This window comes from Thunnus thynnus, chromosome 6, assembly GCF_963924715.1.
Source record: "Thunnus thynnus chromosome 6, fThuThy2.1, whole genome shotgun sequence".
Taxonomy (NCBI): domain Eukaryota; kingdom Metazoa; phylum Chordata; class Actinopteri; order Scombriformes; family Scombridae; genus Thunnus; species Thunnus thynnus.
In genome coordinates this window covers 496,666-515,804 of record NC_089522.1, presented here as the reverse complement: position 1 = coordinate 515,804, position 19,139 = coordinate 496,666, and the positions used below count along the sequence as shown (strand labels likewise).

General features: G+C 41.5%; 2 protein-coding genes across 4 annotated transcripts; both read left to right on the top strand.

Annotated features, from left to right (window-relative positions):
- The first annotated feature begins 1,462 nt into the window (after positions 1-1,462).
- icmt (isoprenylcysteine carboxyl methyltransferase) lies at positions 1,463-6,838 on the top strand. 2 transcript variants are annotated; one of them, XM_067591176.1, is made up of 6 exons: positions 1,482-1,526; positions 1,666-1,712; positions 2,376-2,464; positions 3,135-3,304; positions 4,444-4,661; positions 5,360-6,838. In XM_067591176.1, exons 4-6 carry the CDS (start codon positions 3,139-3,141, stop codon positions 5,537-5,539), a joined length of 564 nt encoding a protein of 187 aa, XP_067447277.1. In that variant the 5' UTR covers positions 1,482-1,526; positions 1,666-1,712; positions 2,376-2,464; positions 3,135-3,138; the 3' UTR covers positions 5,540-6,838. The 2 variants fall into 2 exon arrangements, with proteins under 2 accessions (XP_067447276.1, XP_067447277.1); XM_067591175.1 differs by having other exon boundaries at positions 1,463-1,712.
- A 3,974-nt stretch (positions 6,839-10,812) lies between these two features.
- Positions 10,813-16,381, top strand: LOC137183948 (large ribosomal subunit protein eL22). 2 transcript variants are annotated; one of them, XM_067591188.1, is made up of 4 exons: positions 10,813-10,917; positions 11,643-11,753; positions 12,244-12,368; positions 16,187-16,381. In XM_067591188.1, the coding sequence occupies exons 1-4, from the start codon at positions 10,906-10,908 to the stop codon at positions 16,329-16,331; spliced, it is 393 nt and encodes a 130-aa protein (XP_067447289.1). In that variant the 5' UTR covers positions 10,813-10,905; the 3' UTR covers positions 16,332-16,381. The 2 variants fall into 2 exon arrangements, with proteins under 2 accessions (XP_067447289.1, XP_067447290.1); XM_067591189.1 differs by having other exon boundaries at positions 10,829-10,917; positions 11,646-11,753.
- Positions 16,382-19,139: the final 2,758 nt, after the last annotated feature.

Genomic DNA, 19,139 nt, shown 5'->3' with positions numbered 1-19,139 from the left:
CACATGCATCGTGTTTCTTTTGTTATTCCAGCTGCTGCACTGCGTCTATGATGAAGAACGCAGATACTCTTCACTCTCCACCAGACAAACTGCTTTTGTACATCTTACCATCAAGATAGGTGACACCATATATTCATGTTATGTTTAGTCAGTGAAAACACTCTGGCTGGACAAAGTCAGGAATTTGATCCATTCTGGTGACAAAATTCCCGACTATGTTGAATGCAAAGTTTCTACCTTCTGGGTTTGCTTCCGTGTTGTGCAGCCCACTGAATATGCACAGTAGCGTTTCCCCTGCTGGCCCCGCCCTCAAGTTCCCGCTCCGCCCATAGAGTTTGACACATGTTCGCCATTTCTATTTTTAACTTACAAAACAGTGATTCTAATAATACTTGTTTGGATTTCTAGACATCTGATCTCAGGACAGTGTCTAAAAAATACAGTATTTTAAGTTATACCTCAAAAAAACACTTTTGCTGGTAATTTTCTCTGGAAGTTTCAAATGTGGCTCCTTTTTTGTAAGCAGGAAGACAATTTAACTGAGCGTGTGTAGAGTGAGTGTAATCACTGCAGCTTGTTTCTGATGTGGAAATATTCAAGGTGTTACAACTGTCCCTGGTCTCCTCTATGTTTGTTACACACATATATATATGATCCAACGCAGCACCAGAGCAAATCAATAGGACGGGCATTTGATTTCTGTGAGGGACACAGTGCATTTTATATTTGTTTATCCTGTTATCAAACAAGTTGAACACACAGCTGTGGACGGAGTGGACCCCCGTTGTTGTCAAAACAACAACGAATTTGGTCTTTGCAAATGGAAATGATGTACATGGTTATTTGCAGATAGAGGAGGGAAGTGAGATCCAATCACAAGTGATCATTCAAGATGCATGTGGAGACACGTGTTAATACCAGGTGTAAACAGGGCCACTCAGACCACATTTGGAGGTGGTCTGGGCCTCAGTCGCGTTTACAGCCCTGCCCTGCTGTTGCAGTCCAGCCAACAACAGTCATGAACCAAAATGAACATTAAAGCTGTTTTTCTTGCTGTAATCATTCCTCCTGTTCATACTGACCATTAGAAGATCCCTTCATAATGACCTTACAATGGAAGTGATGGAGGACAAAATCCACAGTCCTCCTTCTGTGCAAACATGTATTTAAAAGTTTATCTGAAGCTAATATGAAGCTTCAGCGTCCAAATGAGTCAAATCAAGTAGATATATTTCAATGTTACAGTCTTTTTAGTGCCAAAAAAAGATTGTAAATGTGTCAGATATCCACTTGTTATGACTAACTCAGACCGCTGAAGCCTCGTACAAGCTTCAGATAAAGTTTTAAATGCATTTTTGCACTAAATGACTGTGTGGACACACTGTGGATGTTGGTCTCCTTTATGTACAGTAAAAGCTGTCAAAATCAAAACACGATGCCAGATGGAAGTCTCGTGGTTCTCTCGCGATATTTATTTAAGCAGTGCTTCCATCATGGCAGGCAGTAAGTTGGTGCTAGAAGGAAGAGTAAGTATAAAAAGCTTTATATTAGGGCTCAGCGTGGTCGTAATCCCATTGATCAGAACCTGCTTTGGACATCTTGACTGGGTCTTTGATTATCTGACAGAAACTCCAGGGAAAATAGCCATTATTATCTACATTGCAGTTATCAACGGCCTCTTGCTCATCACATACAGGGGACCTCTGTACAAGGTAAGTTAACGTTAGCTAACAGCTAGCTAACTTCCTCGCTGGATCCAGATTATACTTCAGTTTGAGCAACTTTAAACAGGTTTCAGCGCTGTTGAGCAGTAAAGTATTTGATGCACCACATGGAAACTAATTGTGGAATCTGACATACTTAACTTTGCCGTTTAAACTTAAATATTGCACAGCTAATGTTGGCTAACTAAATCACCTAGCTAGCTAACATAGCTGCCGTTTTAAGCTCATTAGCTGAAGCGGCGCTGATGTGCTCAAGATAGAAACCTGAGCCAGGTACCGTCTAAGCTGCAGGGCTTAATCCTGACTGCGGCTTAGTGTGTGTTCATGACTATGTTAATAGAAAGAAGTGACAAAGCCCAGTCCACAGGGCTGATAATTCACTGTTGTCCTGGTCGGTCCCCAATCTGTTTATATAACATGACTCGAGCTCTTTGACGAATTAACAAATATCTTCTTCTATATCATGTAAATATAAGATGTGTGGCTTTATGAACAGACAATACATAATTCAAATGTGTGAGTGTTGTGACGGGGTGTCCGCAGTAACTTCCGGTGGTCTCGGGGCTGACTAGAGAGAAAGGAGGGTTAGTTTGTTTATGTGTCTGTCTGACCCGGGATGACCCGGGATAACCTGACTGTCCTGCCTTGCAGGTTGCTGTGAGAGCCTGCTTTCTGGGAGTTACTTTCGGCTGTGGCTTAGTTATAAGCTGCTCTGAAACCACCTGGACACACTTTGGCTGGTATGTAAATATATTCATTCATTCATTTAGTCATTTTATAGCATCAGTAACATGACGCTGCTCTGTGGAAATTAATGTGCTTATAAACAGCACCCACTCCATAATATACCCATCTGACCTTTTTATGTTGTTTTACAGTTGAATCAGTGAATTAAATTTGAATGTAAGCCATAGTAGTGTTAATTATCATAATCATTCCTCCTGTTCATACTGACCATTAGAAGATCCCTTCATAATGACCTTACAATGGAAGTGATGCAGGACAAAAAAAATGGATTTAAAAGTTTATCTGAAGCTAATATGAAGCTTCAGCGTCCAAATGAGTCAAATCAAGTAGATATCTTTCAACGTTACAGTCTTTTTAGTGCCAAAGTTCCTCTTTTTGTTACTATACTTCCACTGCAGCTCAACAGGGAAACACTGTCCGAGGAAACACAAAGAGGGAATTTGATGCTAAAAAGACTGTAAATGTGTCAGATATCCACTTGATATGACTAACTCAGACTGATGAAGCTGAATAGAAGCTTCACACAGACTTTTAAATGACTGTGTGGACACACTGTGGATTTTGGCCTCCATCACTTCCATTAAAACACATTTGAAGGATCTTTTAATATCCAGTATGAACAGGATCCAGTATGCTCGTTACAGTGTGACCATGTCTCTGCAGGTACATGTGCTCGCTGTCATTCTTCCATTACTCTGAGTACCTGGTGACGGCCATCATTAACCCTCGTAGTCTGTCGCTGGACTCGTTCCTGCTCAACCACAGTGTGGAGTACACCCTGGCTGCTGTCTCATCATGGGTGGAGTTCACTGTGGAGAAGCTCACAGTTCCAGGTTGGTGTGTCACCTGTCTCTTTGTCACTGCGCTCAGTCCACTCAGACCTGTTGTGTATTTGTCAGTATAAACCCTGTTGAAGTGACTTCCAGCTCATGGATGAGTTCATAGTGTAATGACTACATGATGCGTCTCCGTGAGGTTCCTGACACATGTCCCTGCTGCTGCCTGAGGTCAAAACCTCGTACATGTCTGGACTCTGTATGGTCAGTGTGTTACAGTGAAAGTCAGCAGTTGTGTCTAAAATGTGAATTCCTGGATATTAAATGTTCATCTGCAATTTCCTGTAGTGGTCCCAGTAATATTTGTGTTAAAGTGTAGTGAAGTAGCATCACATGACGTATAAATGCAGTTGCAGGAACAGGACTTCTCACTCATATGTTTGGTTTGTGGCTACGTGACGCTACGTGTTGTACGTCCAGATAAAAATAAAAAGTCATGGTCACAGTTCAGTTCTAAAATCCAACTGCACCACAAAGCGTGGCGTCGGATTGGCTGCTGACTGGCTGTCAGCTGATGAGTGATCACACACACAGAGGAAGTTGGACCAGCATCAGGTTCAAAACCAGTTTAGTTGACTTTGCTGACACTCAGCAGTGAACACAACCGTGTCGCTCTGCTCTGTCCTCCATGTCCATCACCTGTCTGTCTCCATCACAGTGATGTTCAGTCATTTTGAGACAAGACTCTGTAAAAGTTTCAGACCTGTTGTTACTGTGCGTACGATGACACAGCTGAAAAATCTGACCGTTGCTTAGCAGCAGCTGTACTGTCGTCACTCCTTCACTCATTACTCTGTATGATGAAGACTGTTGTTAACTCAGAGGGTTTACTGATCATCGTCATTTCGTCTCATCACTGACAGATGTAGAGTTGCACAGCACTCATTTTTTGCATCTATACTATGCAGCGTATTGCATTGTGGGATTGTTAGCAGGAAGTGGTGCACATGCTGTGGAGGGAAACCAGTGAGAGGAGACCAGTAGAGGTCCAAACCTGACATTGATTAAAGTTCCACCACATCTCACTCTCATCTCTTCACATTCGGAGGCCCGTCACAGATCCTGCATCACATTAATCTGGACGTACGGTGGTGAATGTGTAGGATCACCAGTGTCTGTCCTGTCGTCTCTCTCAGAGCTGAAGCAGCTGAGCTGGTTGAGCTTGGTGGGTCTGCTCATGGTGCTGTGTGGCGAGGGCCTGCGCAAGGCAGCCATGTTGACGGCCGGCTCCAACTTCAACCACATCGTCCAAAATGAGAAGGCCCAGAGCCACGTCCTGGTGACCGACGGAGTCTACTCCTACTTCAGACACCCCTCCTACGTGGGCTGGTTCTACTGGAGCATAGGAACCCAGGTCTGACACAGCAGTGTTTCTCTTTAATCAGAATGATATTAATGCATCCTGACAAATACCACGAAATATAACCTGCAAGCCGGATTTCTCTGTTTTGTTGAACTTTGTGTAGTTTAATGTCATTTTTTCCATAATTTGCCTGCTTGTTATTATATTCTGTTAATTTAGGTTTACATGTCACCCGATCCTGTTTAATACAGTTATTACTGAAAACTACAAAAGAAATCATGCTGAGCTTTATAAATATTATTCCCTAATTGTAATGTGTGATCTCTGCTTTGATGGTTTGCTAGAATCAAAGTCAGCGAGTTAGACAAGAATTATTGAAGCAAAGACTTGATTCATGTTCAATAAGCAGCTGCTTCTGTTCTCCCTGCTAGTGGAGGCAGCCAGGCAGTACTTGTACTGCAGTACTTGTACTGCAGTACTTGTACTGCAGTACTTGTACAGTATATCATGTTTTTCTTTACTACAAACAATGTTTTTCTGCAGTTCATGGTGACAGTACAGGAGGATACAGGACATCTGTACGCTTTAATCTAGAAATAATCTGATATGTTAACAGATGTGTGAGTCTGGTGGTGAGACGTTCTCTCCATAAAGACTCAGTCCAGTCAAAGATCAGAGTCATGTATCCAGTAAACAGAGTTCAGTATTAATATCTGTCCCACATGACTGATGACTGGTCTCTGTTGCAGGTCTTGCTGTGTAACCCGGTGTGTATACTGGGATACACGATAGCCAGCTGGCGGTTCTTCCGGGAGCGGATCGAGGAAGAGGAGCTGTCCCTCATCCATTTCTTTGCAGAGGACTATGTGGAGTACAAGAAGAAGGTTCCCACCGGGCTGCCCTTCATCTCAGGAATCCGCGTCAACTAGACCAAGGAGCTGGATGCTGGACCTAACAGACTTAAAGCACTGAAGCAGGTCAGACCTGGTGGATGTGAGGCATTAGCCATGGCTGCCCTCCGGAGTGGGGGGGGGGATGGGGGGACCCTGCAGCTGGCTGAGCCCTGTAGCTCACAGACAGAGACCATGACAGCTGGTGCAGCGGAAGCAGCTGGGCTGCTGTTTTTCTACCAACCTCCATAGTCCACTTAGAAAGGCCAGACGACCAATGAGCTCCATGTATCCCACTAGCACTCACTCCATCTGTCTCACTTGTTTCTGTTTGCATGCTTTGACCATGATGACCTGCACTGAAGACTGAAATGACGCTTCTTTGATGTTGTTACAACGAATGTTTGGAGATGTTTCAGTTTCACAGGAAGTCCACCAGGTTCAGAAGGTGTTTGAGTGATTATGGTTGTTAATATCAGCCCCAGTTCTCACTGAAGTCTGTCAGTTAAATAGAAAACAATCATCCCCTGTAGTAGAGCTCTTCACCCTCCACTCTGTACCTACAAACCTCGAGGCAGAACAGGGTCCACATGATCTGATGGCTGTGTGAAATGTGCAGGAACAGTGATGTGGATCTGGTCCATGTGGATCAGGTTTTTGTCTTTCTTTGGAAATGAATTCATTCACATCATCTGTATCTTTGCAGAAGACGACAGCTGTCGTCATCTCGGATTCACAACAAAAACGGTTAAAAACAAAATGATTGTAGAAGCTTCTCAGACCGACAACAGAGCTGAAGACGCTACTTCACGTCCTGCTTTAGTTCCAAAGTTCAGCCACACGTAGCATATTTAACAATGACAGCTGAACATACACGGTCACAGTGATCCTGAAGTGTCCCTCATTACTTTATTCTTCCTGAAGGCAGAGTCTCTTTAATACAGGCTGACTGAGAGCATCTGGACCACGAGGAAGGAACAACAGGTCATATAACGCTTTCATTTAGAACTTTATCCACCAAAATATTTAAGTTTTTTAAGGGTAGAGTCGTTGTTGGGGAGCTCCATCATCTACTGGTAGACAGAGACTGAATATGCTGGTCAGTACTGGGCTGCTCTAATGTCTTAACACTGTAATCCACTCAGGCTAAAGTCCTTCAGCCACTAGTCACACCTCCAGTTTGGATGAAACTTAACGTTCAGGTGTTTTTTGAATGGTTGGATATTGAAGCCTCATGAATTGATCGTCTCTGGTGAAATATTTTATATTTAATTTATTTGGTCACATTTCTGCACACAGGAATGTGACAAAATAGATCATTAAAAGTGTCTCCATTTCCTCCTGTGTTGTAGCATCAGTTTGTTTCTGTCCTGTCATTTCCATCAGCATGAGTTCATCATCCTCCTCTTCATCTTTCATACTCACTTTGTGCTAGAAACCAACCAAATGACGGAGGAGTGTTGGTGAAGGGTCGGAGGGAGGCTGCTCTCTCTGCAGACCCTGATCCCACTGTGTGTTGGACAGATCAGTCTGATAGTCAGCGAAGACGCTCTGTAGGATGTTTAAAGGTACCGTGTGGAGCGTCTGACCTCTAGTGGCCACTGTAGAGCATGACGAGTGTGTCTGTGTGTGTTGACGCAGGTCAAAGCTTCTTCTTCTTCAGGATGTGTAAAAATACAACATGCTTTGGGGAAATTGTGCCATTGGTCAACTTGTATATAAACAAATAGAAAAAGTCATTTGTTATCAATATATCCCAGAATATGATATTTATAATAAGATATAGGGCAGATTTATCTCAGAGCTTTACAGTCTGAACAGCAGCTGCTGTTCTTAAACCCTCGATTAACATGTTCTGTTCATCTGTGTCGACAAACGATTCATTCAAGAGCAAAAATTAACTAATTAATGTTCATGTGAGAGCAGCAAATATTAATTTGAGTGCACTATTTATTTATTTGTTCACACAATTTTTTTGTTTGTTTTTTTCCTCCATGACACCTGCCGGGCTTCCGTAGCTGTCACAGTTTTTAATGTTTCCATTGGAGGACGTGACGGGATGAATAAACCTGAAATAAACAGTCTGAAATGAATCATTACAAATCTACAGATCATGAAAACTAACATTGTGTTATTAGATAAAGACTTTTCCAAGTAGTCACTGAAAACAGCGTGTGTTAGTGTTAGAGCATGGCACCTGCTCACCTTCATCAGGCCTATCATCATCATCATCAGTGAAGAGTTAGAGGTGGAAGCTGTGATTGGACGGACGTTCAGACATTAAGTGTCAGGAAGGATGTTGAGTCGTCACAGCTGCAATAAAAACATAAAGCGATTAGCATGTTTGTACCTGAATGCTAAAGGTTTAGCTGGTTAACTTCACTCACATTGTTTCACTATGTCACCACTTCAAACCTCACTGACGTAACATCAGTCTGTATGATGTAAACTACAGTAAGTCTATTAACATGAGTTCATGTATGCTGAAGCTGCAGACTGTTACTGTTACTGTCATTTAAAATACTGTACGCTAACCTGTTAGCGCTGACAGGACTAGCTAACAGTCCTGTGTTGGTACTGACCCACATGTGACACTAACAAGAATGAATGTTTAAGATTCACATCTTTCTTTACTTATTCTTTAGGACAGTTGCAGATTTAGATCATTATATGATCATTATTATAATTAGAGTTTTCATATGTCTGAAATATTTACAGACAACGTTTAATGTTTAAAAGTTTGGCTTTATTTGTTAAATGTGGAGAAACATGTTGCTCAAATACTAATCAATATCCAGCACTGATCACTACATGGTCTGAAGTAAACAAGTAAACAACCTCTTCATCAATACTGATCTAACACTCAGGACTTGCTTGGAAACTGAAGATATTCAACCAAGGATATGTGAATTTTTAAATTTTATTTATTTATTGGTCTTTATGCTTTAATGTTGACCAATGGCACAATCTGCTGAATACGGGACTTTTGTAATGCAGTTAAAGTGTGTGCGTGTGTGTGTGTGTGTGTGTGTGTGTGTGTGTGTGTGTGTGTTTGGGGATGAGTTTAAAGTGACACACTTGTAGCATCTGTGTGAAGTGCACTGTACAGGGTTCGATCATGAGGCCGTTGTATGAGCTGACTGCTGCAGCGTGTATAGACTTCTGTTTATCTTCAGCCTGTATTAAACACACATCACTGACTGAAAACTGTCGGCTCGTTACTGTGCATCTATTCACAAAGCAGCACTTGTGTCAAATAAAATCAACACAATTATTATAAAAGATTTGTCTTCATATCTCCCATCATGCAGGAGTGATGTCTGATATTAATAAAGTGAACATGGGGACGAACAGATTACATGTAATTACAGTCATGACTGAAAAATGATCACATTTTTGTCACATTATGAAAAAGCAAACAACATAATTATTTTGTCACACAGAGGAAGAGATGAAGTTATAAAAGATGCCTTTTGTATTTCTCTAATAAAGGCCTGCGTGGTGTTTGATGAAGCTGGATTATCAGCTGAGTCAGGTTTACTTCAGTAAATCAGGTTTATTTTCAGGATAAATAAATAATAAAGCAGGTTTAAATAAGTCTGACCTCCAGGCCGACACCTGATGTTGTTCCAGACGACACAAGTTGAAATCTTAAAGCTAGATTATGTAACTTTTTAAAGATGAAACAAAACAATCTGAAAATGTTGAGTTGATAAGTGATTACATCTTACAGTCAGTAATGGTAGCAAATATTAGATAACTACTGCTGAGAAATGAACATTACTGAGTCTGTCTGCAGATTGCATCACTCGTCTGTACTTGTACTACTGTTACAGTATGTTTAACATCATCATTATTCTGCCTTCCCATGATCAGACGAATGTGCCGGTGAGTGTACAAAGATAACATGATGTCAGTAAGAGACAGTCCCAGGAAGTTCAAGAGAAGACTAATCAGTAATCAGTAGGCCTGGTTTTATTTAGAGGAAGATGGAAGATGCTGAGACAGTTTTATTAATAAATCATACTTGGATTATTACCAAAGCATCAAACCAAATAGTTTTGAATATGATTTAAATATGAGGTTGAGTCTAGAAAATAGGCTCCACAATATGAAGGTTATGAGAAGTTTATAAAATCATGTTTTATGATTTTGCATCAGGTTTTTAATCCTCAGGTTGCGTTGTCTTGCTCTTTATTCACAGTAAACTTGTTCACTCTGAACTCAGCTTCAAGTGTATTTTTTGAGTCTATCTCTACGTCCACTGGACTCAAATGGAGGCTCTGCCTTTTATTTACCTTAGTTACCATGGTGACTCATAGTATCAAGCTCTATTGATGATAGCTGTTTTCATTCATCACACATGAGCTTAACTCAGAGTGAACATACTCAGAGTTGACTGAACAAACTCTGATCAGCTGTTCTGGAAATGAAATCTCTGAGTTTCATCTCAGGTTCATCAACTCAGAGTTTGTTAAACTGCTTTCTGAGATGGACCCCAGGTGACTCTGCTCCAACAGCTGGAGGACATTGAAACAGCTGGCTGATCAGTAGAGACGGCTTCGTACCGTGAGCTCCACCTGAGGTATGAACCTGAGCTCCAGGCTGAAAACAGAACGATGCCTGTTGATGGAGCTTAAGGCTGAGATGAAGTCAAGCTGAAAGGCTGTCAGAGAACCAGGAGCTCATTCAAGTGGAAGAGGAGAGTGAAGATCTGGACCTGAACCAGGTCAGTCAAGTCCTCCAGACAGGAGGGCTGAGGCAGCGTGAGGAGCAGTCCCTCAACCTTCTGCCAGAGGTCAAAGTGTCTTCAGAGAAGCTTCAGAGAAAAAAAGGAAGTGTTGAGTCTGAGATATCAGTAAATATTCATCTGTATAAATACATAGCAGCTATAGATTTTGAACTTAATACAGGGACCGTAGAAAACTAACAGAAAACATTCTGGTTTGACAAAACTACATTTCATTTCATTTTCTATATTCCTAAATTAATGTGGTTAATCAAATTACCACACAAGGCTCCTCCATTAATTAGTCAAACACTACATACAGTAGCCTACATAGATGCAAGGTTTCTGAAAGGACTTGAAATATTAACTCTTCTATTATCAAAAGGTTTTTCAAACCTTATGTGTGACACTAACTGTATGCAGCCTGTACAGAGGCCTGTTTGACATGGGTCTAATCCTCCACGTAGCATCGTTACTTTATTCTCTGCTGTTTAAATCGTTTTCAGGTTTTTGTATTGTGTGTTTTTATGTTTTGAAGTGGTAAAAAACCCCACAACTTGTTAATCGATCTCAGATCAGATCCGCGGATTCAATCGATGATATTGGTGTTTGATTTGTACAGCCAAATGTGACGCATGCGCACAGCTCGCTCTTCCTTTCTGCTAGCTTCTCCGCCATGGCGCCTATTGTAAGTAAAATCGCGTGTCGATAAATGCACTCAAACTGTATATTTTCCTCTGTGAAAGCCAGAGAAAACGAGCAGGGTGTAACAGCAGTCATGTTTAAACAGTCCTGGTCGGGATACAGGGGTCGGGGTCGGGTTTAGTAGTGTTTTTAATGAGCTCACATGTAGCGGAGTGTTTGTGGCCTATGGCTGCCTTTCGGCTAACGTTAGCGGGCTGGAAAACGTCGGTAGGACTGAAACACCACGTTGTGGCTCAGCCAGCCTGTGTGGAGTCTGCATGACAGCATTTTATGTTTAACTAGCTGCATAATCGATACATGTCCAATGTGACGGTGTAGTTAGCTTGCCCCGTTTAACGTGTTTTAGCCCGGACACCGGGACGTGATATCTGACGGACTGTGTGTCTCTTATTGGCAAACCATCGTGCCTTCAGAGGACGAAATGTGAACAATAAATGGATCATTCTTCACTTTCTGTAGTGTTGTAGCATTTTTTAACAGTTCCTGTCCGAGTTTCCTCGATAAAATACCCAGTGAACCAACTCCAGTTGAAAACATTGTTCCCGAATCAAAAAATATGTTTTTTATTTTAAAGGTTTTATGTTTTGTGAAGTCTGTGCATTTGTCAACAAGCAGAGTTTAGTTTCCACCAGAAGTAAACATGGACTCACAGTCAATGTGTTGCTGTAGCATCTGTCCAGTCAGTGTTTTCTACTGTTATATTTTTAGCAGAAGAAGCAGAACACCGGCAAAGGTGGTAAGAAGAAGAAGCAGGTCCTGAAATTCACACTGGACTGCACCCATCCTGTTGAAGATGGCATCATGGACGCTGCCAACTTTGTAAGTCCACCACTCACCGGGTGGTTTCTATAACATCTCATTGTGTTTGACTCTCTTGAACATGAATCAAGTTTCCACATGCAGAAATGAACTGAAGTTTAGTATAAAAATCAAACTGTAGAGAGTTGGAACGATTTTACACAAGTCTGCACTGCATTACTGTTTAATACCAACATAACTGACAACAAATATAAGAAACAATGTCTACTGTGATACATTAACATAATTAAGTCTCTACAAGTCAAGTTTGCACATTGAACACATTCAAATGTAAAACCGTGGTATGTTTTGAATGTAAAATATAAAGTTTATGTGTTTTGCAGTAAATGAGATGAAACCTCAGATGTGTTTCAGCTCATATTCAGCGCTCTTATTTCTGGGCTGTTGAGTGAATATTTTAATGAGGTATTTGCCATAAACAGATATTGAACAGTGTGATGACTGTCAGTGGTGTGTGTGTGTGTGACGTCTGGTGTTGTTCTGGATCCAGGAGCAGTTCCTTCAGGAGCGCATCAAGGTGAACGGGAAAGCTGGCAACCTGGGTGGCGGTGTCGTCTCCATCGAGAGGAGCAAGAGCAAGATCACTGTGTCCTCTGAAGTGCCCTTCTCTAAAAGGTAAGACGCTCACAGTTCACACACCTGCCAACCGTTAAACATATCTGTGTAGCAGACACACATTTCAACATCAGAGTACGCTGCTACCAGATGTTACTGTAAGGTATTTCTTGAATGTCCGCTTGCTTGTGAGATCATATTGACTGGAAAGTCCTCATTTTTCTAAAAGAAATGAGCTGTAGCAGTCACAGGTTTGATATACGTTTGACTGACAGGCGATGATTGTGACTCAGCAGCGCTAACGTTAGCTAACTTCAGGGCTACATAACATGTTGTTGTCTTTAACTGCTGACACAGACTTTCATTATTTTAACTTTACCAGTATACAGTGCACAGTAGCCAGCAGGAAATCCACCGCCCCTGGTTACATGAGGAAGAGGAAGAAAGGAATAGATACTAAAGGAGAGAACTGATGGGGAGAGCTGTGTGTGTGTGTGTGTGTGTGTGTGCGCGTGTGCGTGTGTGTGTGTGTGTGTGTTGTTAGGGCTGGCGGTGGGGGGTGAGCTAAACGTGTGTAAAGGTGTTAACGGTGTTGGAGGTGTTCAGACATGCACTCATCGTCGTTTTGCTTTTTTTAATAAGAGATAAAAACCATTTAGTTCATTTTTCGTGTATCAGCGCTCATGTTCATCAAATAAAAAACTCTAATTTGTAAATTACTGCGTCTTATCAATACTTAGTCAGACGGCGGACGCTACAATTATGAACTAAAGTTTCTGCTCCGTCAGCAGAAACAGCAGCAGAGTGAGACGTCTGTCCTCCCTGCTGCTCTCTGCCGTAAACACACGGAGCCGCTCTCAGAAACTCTCTCACTCTCTGCCTGCTCTCAGTGTGTTTCTCTCCGGATGGCAGGCAGGTTGCTCTGGTTCTGGTTCTGGTTCTGGTTCTGGTTCTCATTCTCAGCAGCAGTCATCCTCTGGCTTGCCCCCGTGTCTGTGTGCGCTGCAGACCAGTGTCAGTGCAGTCACACACATGCACACATCTCTCTCTCTCTCTTCTTAGATGCATCCTGATGCAGACGTGAACAACTCAGAATCAATTCACAAATGTTATAAATTGATTTTCTAAATGTTGGTTTTAACGTGATGTTGACAGAACGAAAAAGGTGAAACTCAAGATCAGAGCAGAGCAGCACCTGGACAGTCTACAGCACATAGATAGAGTTCATCTTCACAAAAGGCAGCATGTTTTAATTTAATGACTAAATAATTACCTTTGTGAGATGAACATGAAGTAAACTGTCAACTTTCTGTGTCGTCACTCAGACGCTAACGTTAGCGGAGCGGAGCAATAATAAAATAACTCAGAGCTCAGAGCACTCCACCTCCTCTTGTTGTTATTCTCATAGATGATGCTTTAAAATCAGTTCATTCATTCATTAATGCAGTTAACTTTTTAAACTAAATACATGTTTCATGTTGTGTGTCAGTGGACTGATGATACCAGTGAAGGGTTTGGAGAATAGAGCAGCATTTCCTATTCATTCAATTGAAAATCAAATCAGACACCAAGAATCGGAATTGAATGGAATCATGAGATTCCCAAAGATTCCCAAAAGACGGAAAAACAGTTCTGTTACATAAAACTGAATTTGGATTAATTTTTCTAAAGTTTTTAATTAATCTTTGTATTTTTGTGAAATATTTCAGAGTTTAATGTCTTTGGGCCTTAAACATTATTTATTTGAAACCATGTGAGGAGAAATGATGGAACTGTAACTAAAGAGCATTAACACTTATCAACAGTATGTGTTGATTGATCAGCTCCCATTCACTCACTACGGTGGGCGGGGACATAAAATCAATGAATCAATCAATACAAACACTGGATTTGGACGTGAGAACTATTGTGGTTCAGTAAGTTTCTGCTGTCAGTCAGCTGGTGAAGCAGCTGACAGACGCTGAACGCAGGTCAGAGTCAGTGTGGAGTGAACAGACAGAGCCGACTCACCGATCCCCAGTGTGGATTCCCACTGAGAGAGTTTGGGTCTCTGGGGAGGGTGGGAGGAAAGGGGTGCGCTGGATTTATAACACAAGACAGAATAAGAGCCTCGTTGTGAAACAGAATGCGGCACAATAATCATTTTATCTCAATTATCTTGTTTTCATAATTGTTAAAAGCCAAAATTATGATTGAAAATAAAATGTGATTATTCGTCCAGCCCAATTAGATTCATATCAAATAAATCAAGTCTGCATCAGTCAGTCATAAATAAATGAACCTCTGCTCTGAGGATAAATACATCCTGCTGTCTTCATACAGCTGTTCCAGCTGAGCAGCTGTTTCCAGCAGCTGGACTGATGTTAGCTACAGTCAACAACACGTCAGCCATCATGTAGATCAGCTCTGCAGATTAATTTATATAAAACATGTCAGACTGGAGTCCATCATATATATTTATAGATTTATTCATTGATTTATACATTGACAAACTGTTTAATATGAAACACGTCTCGTCTGTTTACGGTGTTATAATAATACTCATACTACAGACTGGAGCTCCACAGCTTTAAATGAAGTCATTATTTATTGTTATTTGATTCATAATTACTTTGAGATGTTGTTACATTTTATTATTGATTACTAATCAGACACTACAGGTGATGTCATGTCTGTTTAATGTAATAACACCGTCCTGTGTTCTCTATATGTGGACACGTTGAGTCGGTCATCAAACACTCATCACTTTACTTATAAAGTTGACCAACTTTAGTGTAAACAGCAGTTGTCCATCAGATTTAGTCTTTTTAATATGTTTACATTTAAATGTGACATTTCATATTATTTCAGGATAATCTATATATTGATCTATACTGATAGATGGATGAATCAGTCATGATGATAAGTGTTAGTTGGTGTAAAGACAGACGTTCAGGTTGCAGTTTGCTGGTTAAATGATTAGAAAGTAAGTGTGGTGAGAGCTGGAGATCACTGACAACTAAAGATATGAAAAGTGAAAATATTTGGAGACTTTTTAGGGACTTTCTATGAATGACGGACTGTGGTCGTTGTTTGAACATGAGTTTCAGTATCAGTTTGATGGGACTTCGTTATATTTGATGTTGTTGTTCAGTAATGAAAGTTTGAACTGATCCTCGGTGTCTGCTGGTCAGACTGATTGTGATCGGGTTTGGATTAGTGATTGATGAGCAGTGAACTTGTGACCAGCAGGATGAATCGAGGCTCTCAGGTCGTATTCACACCTAATCAGGCGGTGCAGTGAAAACACCAGTTCTCCCATTCATTTCAATGGGAATTATGCGTTTGGGCTGCGGCCATTTTGGCTGCTGCGGCGCCGCACCAGACTGTGGCCAGAAAGTTGAGTCACAGTCAACTTTTGGAGAAACACAACCTGACGTCACTGCAGCTGCAGCAGCCAATCACAGCTGGAGATCAGACTGATCAGTAAACTCTGCTGAGGGAGGACAAAGAGAGGACATTTCTCCTCATATGATAACGTTAAAAGTAAAGTTAGACTTTGTTGTCGGCTTCTCCACTCGAGAGAGAGAGAGAGAGCAGCTGTGGTTGAGCGAGCTAAAGAGTGAGTGAAGAGGAGCGCTGGTGGTGAGAGAGCAGGTGAATCAGATCAATAAAATGTTATTTTAATTGTTTCACAGCAGTTACGTTCTAGAGCACAAATAAACACACCCACAACCCCCTCCCCCCCACCACCCTGCAGCTGAACACCACCCCGCCTGATCTGGTCATACTGGTTGTACTGGGCAGCTCCCAGGTGTGAATGTGACCTGAAGAGGAGAAGCTTCCTCTCAGTGTGAATGAATCAGAGTTAATAAAGTGTTTTGTCTCCTGCTCTGCAGATACCTGAAGTATCTGACCAAGAAGTACCTGAAGAAGAACAATCTTCGTGACTGGCTGCGCGTCGTGGCCAACACCAAGGAGAGCTACGAGCTCCGCTACTTCCAGATCAACCAGGATGAAGAGGAGGAGGAAGATGAGGATTAAATTCACACTTCATCTGATTTTGTACATTTAAATAAATGTTGTTTACAGTCCAGCGTGTGTTGTTTGGGTTCTTGTCACAGGACACATAAACCTCCAGGGTGTCATCAGTTAGCAGGAGAAACGTAACACTGTGGTGTTAGTGAACGTGGAGCATCACGTTTATCACCACTGATTTCTAAACATGTTGAAGATGACAGGAAACACACCAGGACCATCATCACAGGCTGCGTTCAGGAGTAGCAGCGTGTGATGGTGTTGAGTCTTCAGCAGTCTGTTGTTTCATTCTGAATGAACTTTAATGAGGTTTGTTCAGTGACATCGTCTTCAGAGACACATTCTCTGTTTTTGCTCGACTTAAAGTTGTGAAAAAGTGTTAAAGCAGTTTAAAATCCATCTTCAGTCATAAGTGATCATTTTCCACTGAAGTATCATGAGACCAGGTCCAGATTAAAAACAGACTACATCATGTAGACTCCAGAGTTTCACACAGTCTCTGATCTGTAAGAGCTTTTTATGCTTTCAGTAGAAATAGAACAAAGACCACATCAGACCAGGATCTGTATGAACAGAGAGTCTGATCCACCACCAGGAGTCCTCCAAAGTCACCTGAACTTTCTAACTAAGAGGTTCCTCTTAAAGGACGAGTTCACAAAGTCTGTTTTAAACCATCAGTCAGGAGCCTTCATGAACATTAAAGCTGTGTTTCTTGCTGTAATCATACTGACCATTAGAAGATCCTTCATAATGACCTTACTATGGAAGTCCTCCTGTGTAAAAATATATTTTAAAGTTGATCTGAAGCTAATATGAAATTAAATGAATCAAAGATACAGATTAGATGTTCAGTGTTAAACTTTTTAGTGCCAAAGTTCCTCTTTCTGTTACTGCAGCTCGACAGGGAAACAAAGAGGGAAATATGTCAGATATCCACTTGATAGGACTAACTCGAAGAAGAGTTCTGTCCCCGCTGCCGTCCTCTGTGTCTGTCTCTATGACGGCTGACTGCCTTTCCTTCCTCTCTTTCCTTTTCTGCTCTTTCTTCTCATTTCTAAAGCTCTTGTTTGAAACTTTGCTACCAGCATCAGCAGATGACACACTGTCACACATTTAACACACTTCTCCACTGCTGCTCTCAACTCATCATAAATACAGTCACAACAGTCAACAACACATTCACACAGTCCTTCATGTATCCTACGCTCTGAGATGGGTTACCAGCGTCAGGGTTAACATTGAATTCAGTGATCTGAAGTTTATCTCTATCATACAGTCAGACACCACTGGTCCACTCATTCATGAGGGAAGAAACTGGAAACAGAAGTCCGTCCTTTCAGTCCACCAGCAGTTCCAGCAGCTGATTGTGGGGAGAACGTTGCTTTATATTGTGTCTCTGAGTGTGTGTGTGTGTTTGCCTCTTCATGCTTATCAATGACAAACTGACCTTTCAGTTCTGAATCGCTACTTTTATTTTCTACTGAAACACAGGTAGTCTTCCTCTTAACTTCAGGTGAGTTGATGAATTTGTTTGTAGATTCTGTTCTACTTGCTGCTTTGGACGTTTTGTTGCCTGTTTTCACACACAAACAGATTTCAACAACATCTTCTGCAGCATCAAAGTTCTTTTCACACTTCTGTCCTTGGTACAGTAGCAGCGGTCTGAAGCCGGCTCTTCGTCTTGTAAACACACTTTTAAAACTATCAGCGCCTGGACTCTGAGATCTGGAATCCTGAGCCTCAACATTTCTCAAAGGACGTGGAGTAGATGATCCCTGTTCTTGATTTAAATGAAGCAGGCCTCTTTGCACTACATAAACCTCAGGTGGGTCCGTCTGTGTCGAGCGTAGCCCAGACATCAACAGCCACTCTGTGGCACTGCAGGGGTTAAAGCCTTTCCTCTCTGCAACCAACTTATCTCAGCCTCACTTAATCACTTTCAACATCTCTATGTATTAAGATTTTCAACCATCTGCTCCTTTAACTTCTTTTTGTTCAATTCAGACATGGTACGACACAATAATCATAGAAACTCTGCACTTACAGCTTTGTTGTGTTGAAATCCTGTTCCTGATGCCAGATTGGTGTGGATATTTGGAGTGATGATCAGCACCTCAGTGGAGAACAACCAACACCAGCCTTTGATGTCTTAAAGCTGAAAATGTTTATTGACGTACTTGATCAAGGAGAACTGAAAGATGGAGCATCGAAGTCATCTGCAGCTCGGATGCTGTCTCTGTCTGAGTCTTTAACCTCAGCAGATCAGCCCACAATATGAACAATTAGTCTAACTGGTCTAAACAAGGAACTGCATTTTACTCGTGTCACTTCAGGTCACTGTCAGACATTCCACCTATCTGTGTCGTCTAGGAAAGCCTCCCTCGACCTTGGTAACCATGGCAACGCTGATTTGCCCCCTATCAGAGAGGTTTCTGCTTTCCCCAAAACATCACAGACAGCTGGAGTCTCAAGGAGAAGAGACGATGTCTCCCTCCTGATTAAGAATTAGAGTCCAGACTTGACCCAGAGTAACCCCAACCTGTGACCCCTAAAGATGGAAAACTCCACAACAAGCTCCACATCAACCTTTAAATGAGGACTGTGGATTTTAGAGTGCTGCTTGAAAGTTTACTTTAGAATTTGCTGTATTTCTGCAGAAATATAACCTCAAACATGATCAGATTAACGAGATAAAGAGACATCAGTTACACAAATGAGACAAAAACCTTACAGTTCATTTATTGAGGAAAATGATCTGATGTTGAATGTGAACCCTTCGGGATTATCAGTTCATTTGAAGGGGAAGTTAGAGTC

What these genes read in the sequence shown, in the direction of transcription:
- icmt (XM_067591175.1), top strand. Translation starts at nt 1,494, where the DNA reads ATGGCAGGCAGTAAGTTGGTGCTAGAAGGAAGAGTAAGTATAAAAAGC. An exon ending in ACAGGGGACCTCTGTACAAG is followed by an intron (nt 1,713 to 2,375) that starts GTAAGTTAACGT and finishes CCTGCCTTGCAG; the next exon opens with GTTGCTGTGAGAGCCTGCTT. An exon ending in GGAGAAGCTCACAGTTCCAG is followed by an intron (nt 3,305 to 4,443) that starts GTTGGTGTGTCA and finishes CGTCTCTCTCAG; the next exon opens with AGCTGAAGCAGCTGAGCTGG.
- LOC137183948 (XM_067591188.1), top strand. An exon ending in TCATGGACGCTGCCAACTTT is followed by an intron (nt 11,754 to 12,243) that starts GTAAGTCCACCA and finishes TTCTGGATCCAG; the next exon opens with GAGCAGTTCCTTCAGGAGCG. An exon ending in GAAGTGCCCTTCTCTAAAAG is followed by an intron (nt 12,369 to 16,186) that starts GTAAGACGCTCA and finishes CCTGCTCTGCAG; the next exon opens with ATACCTGAAGTATCTGACCA.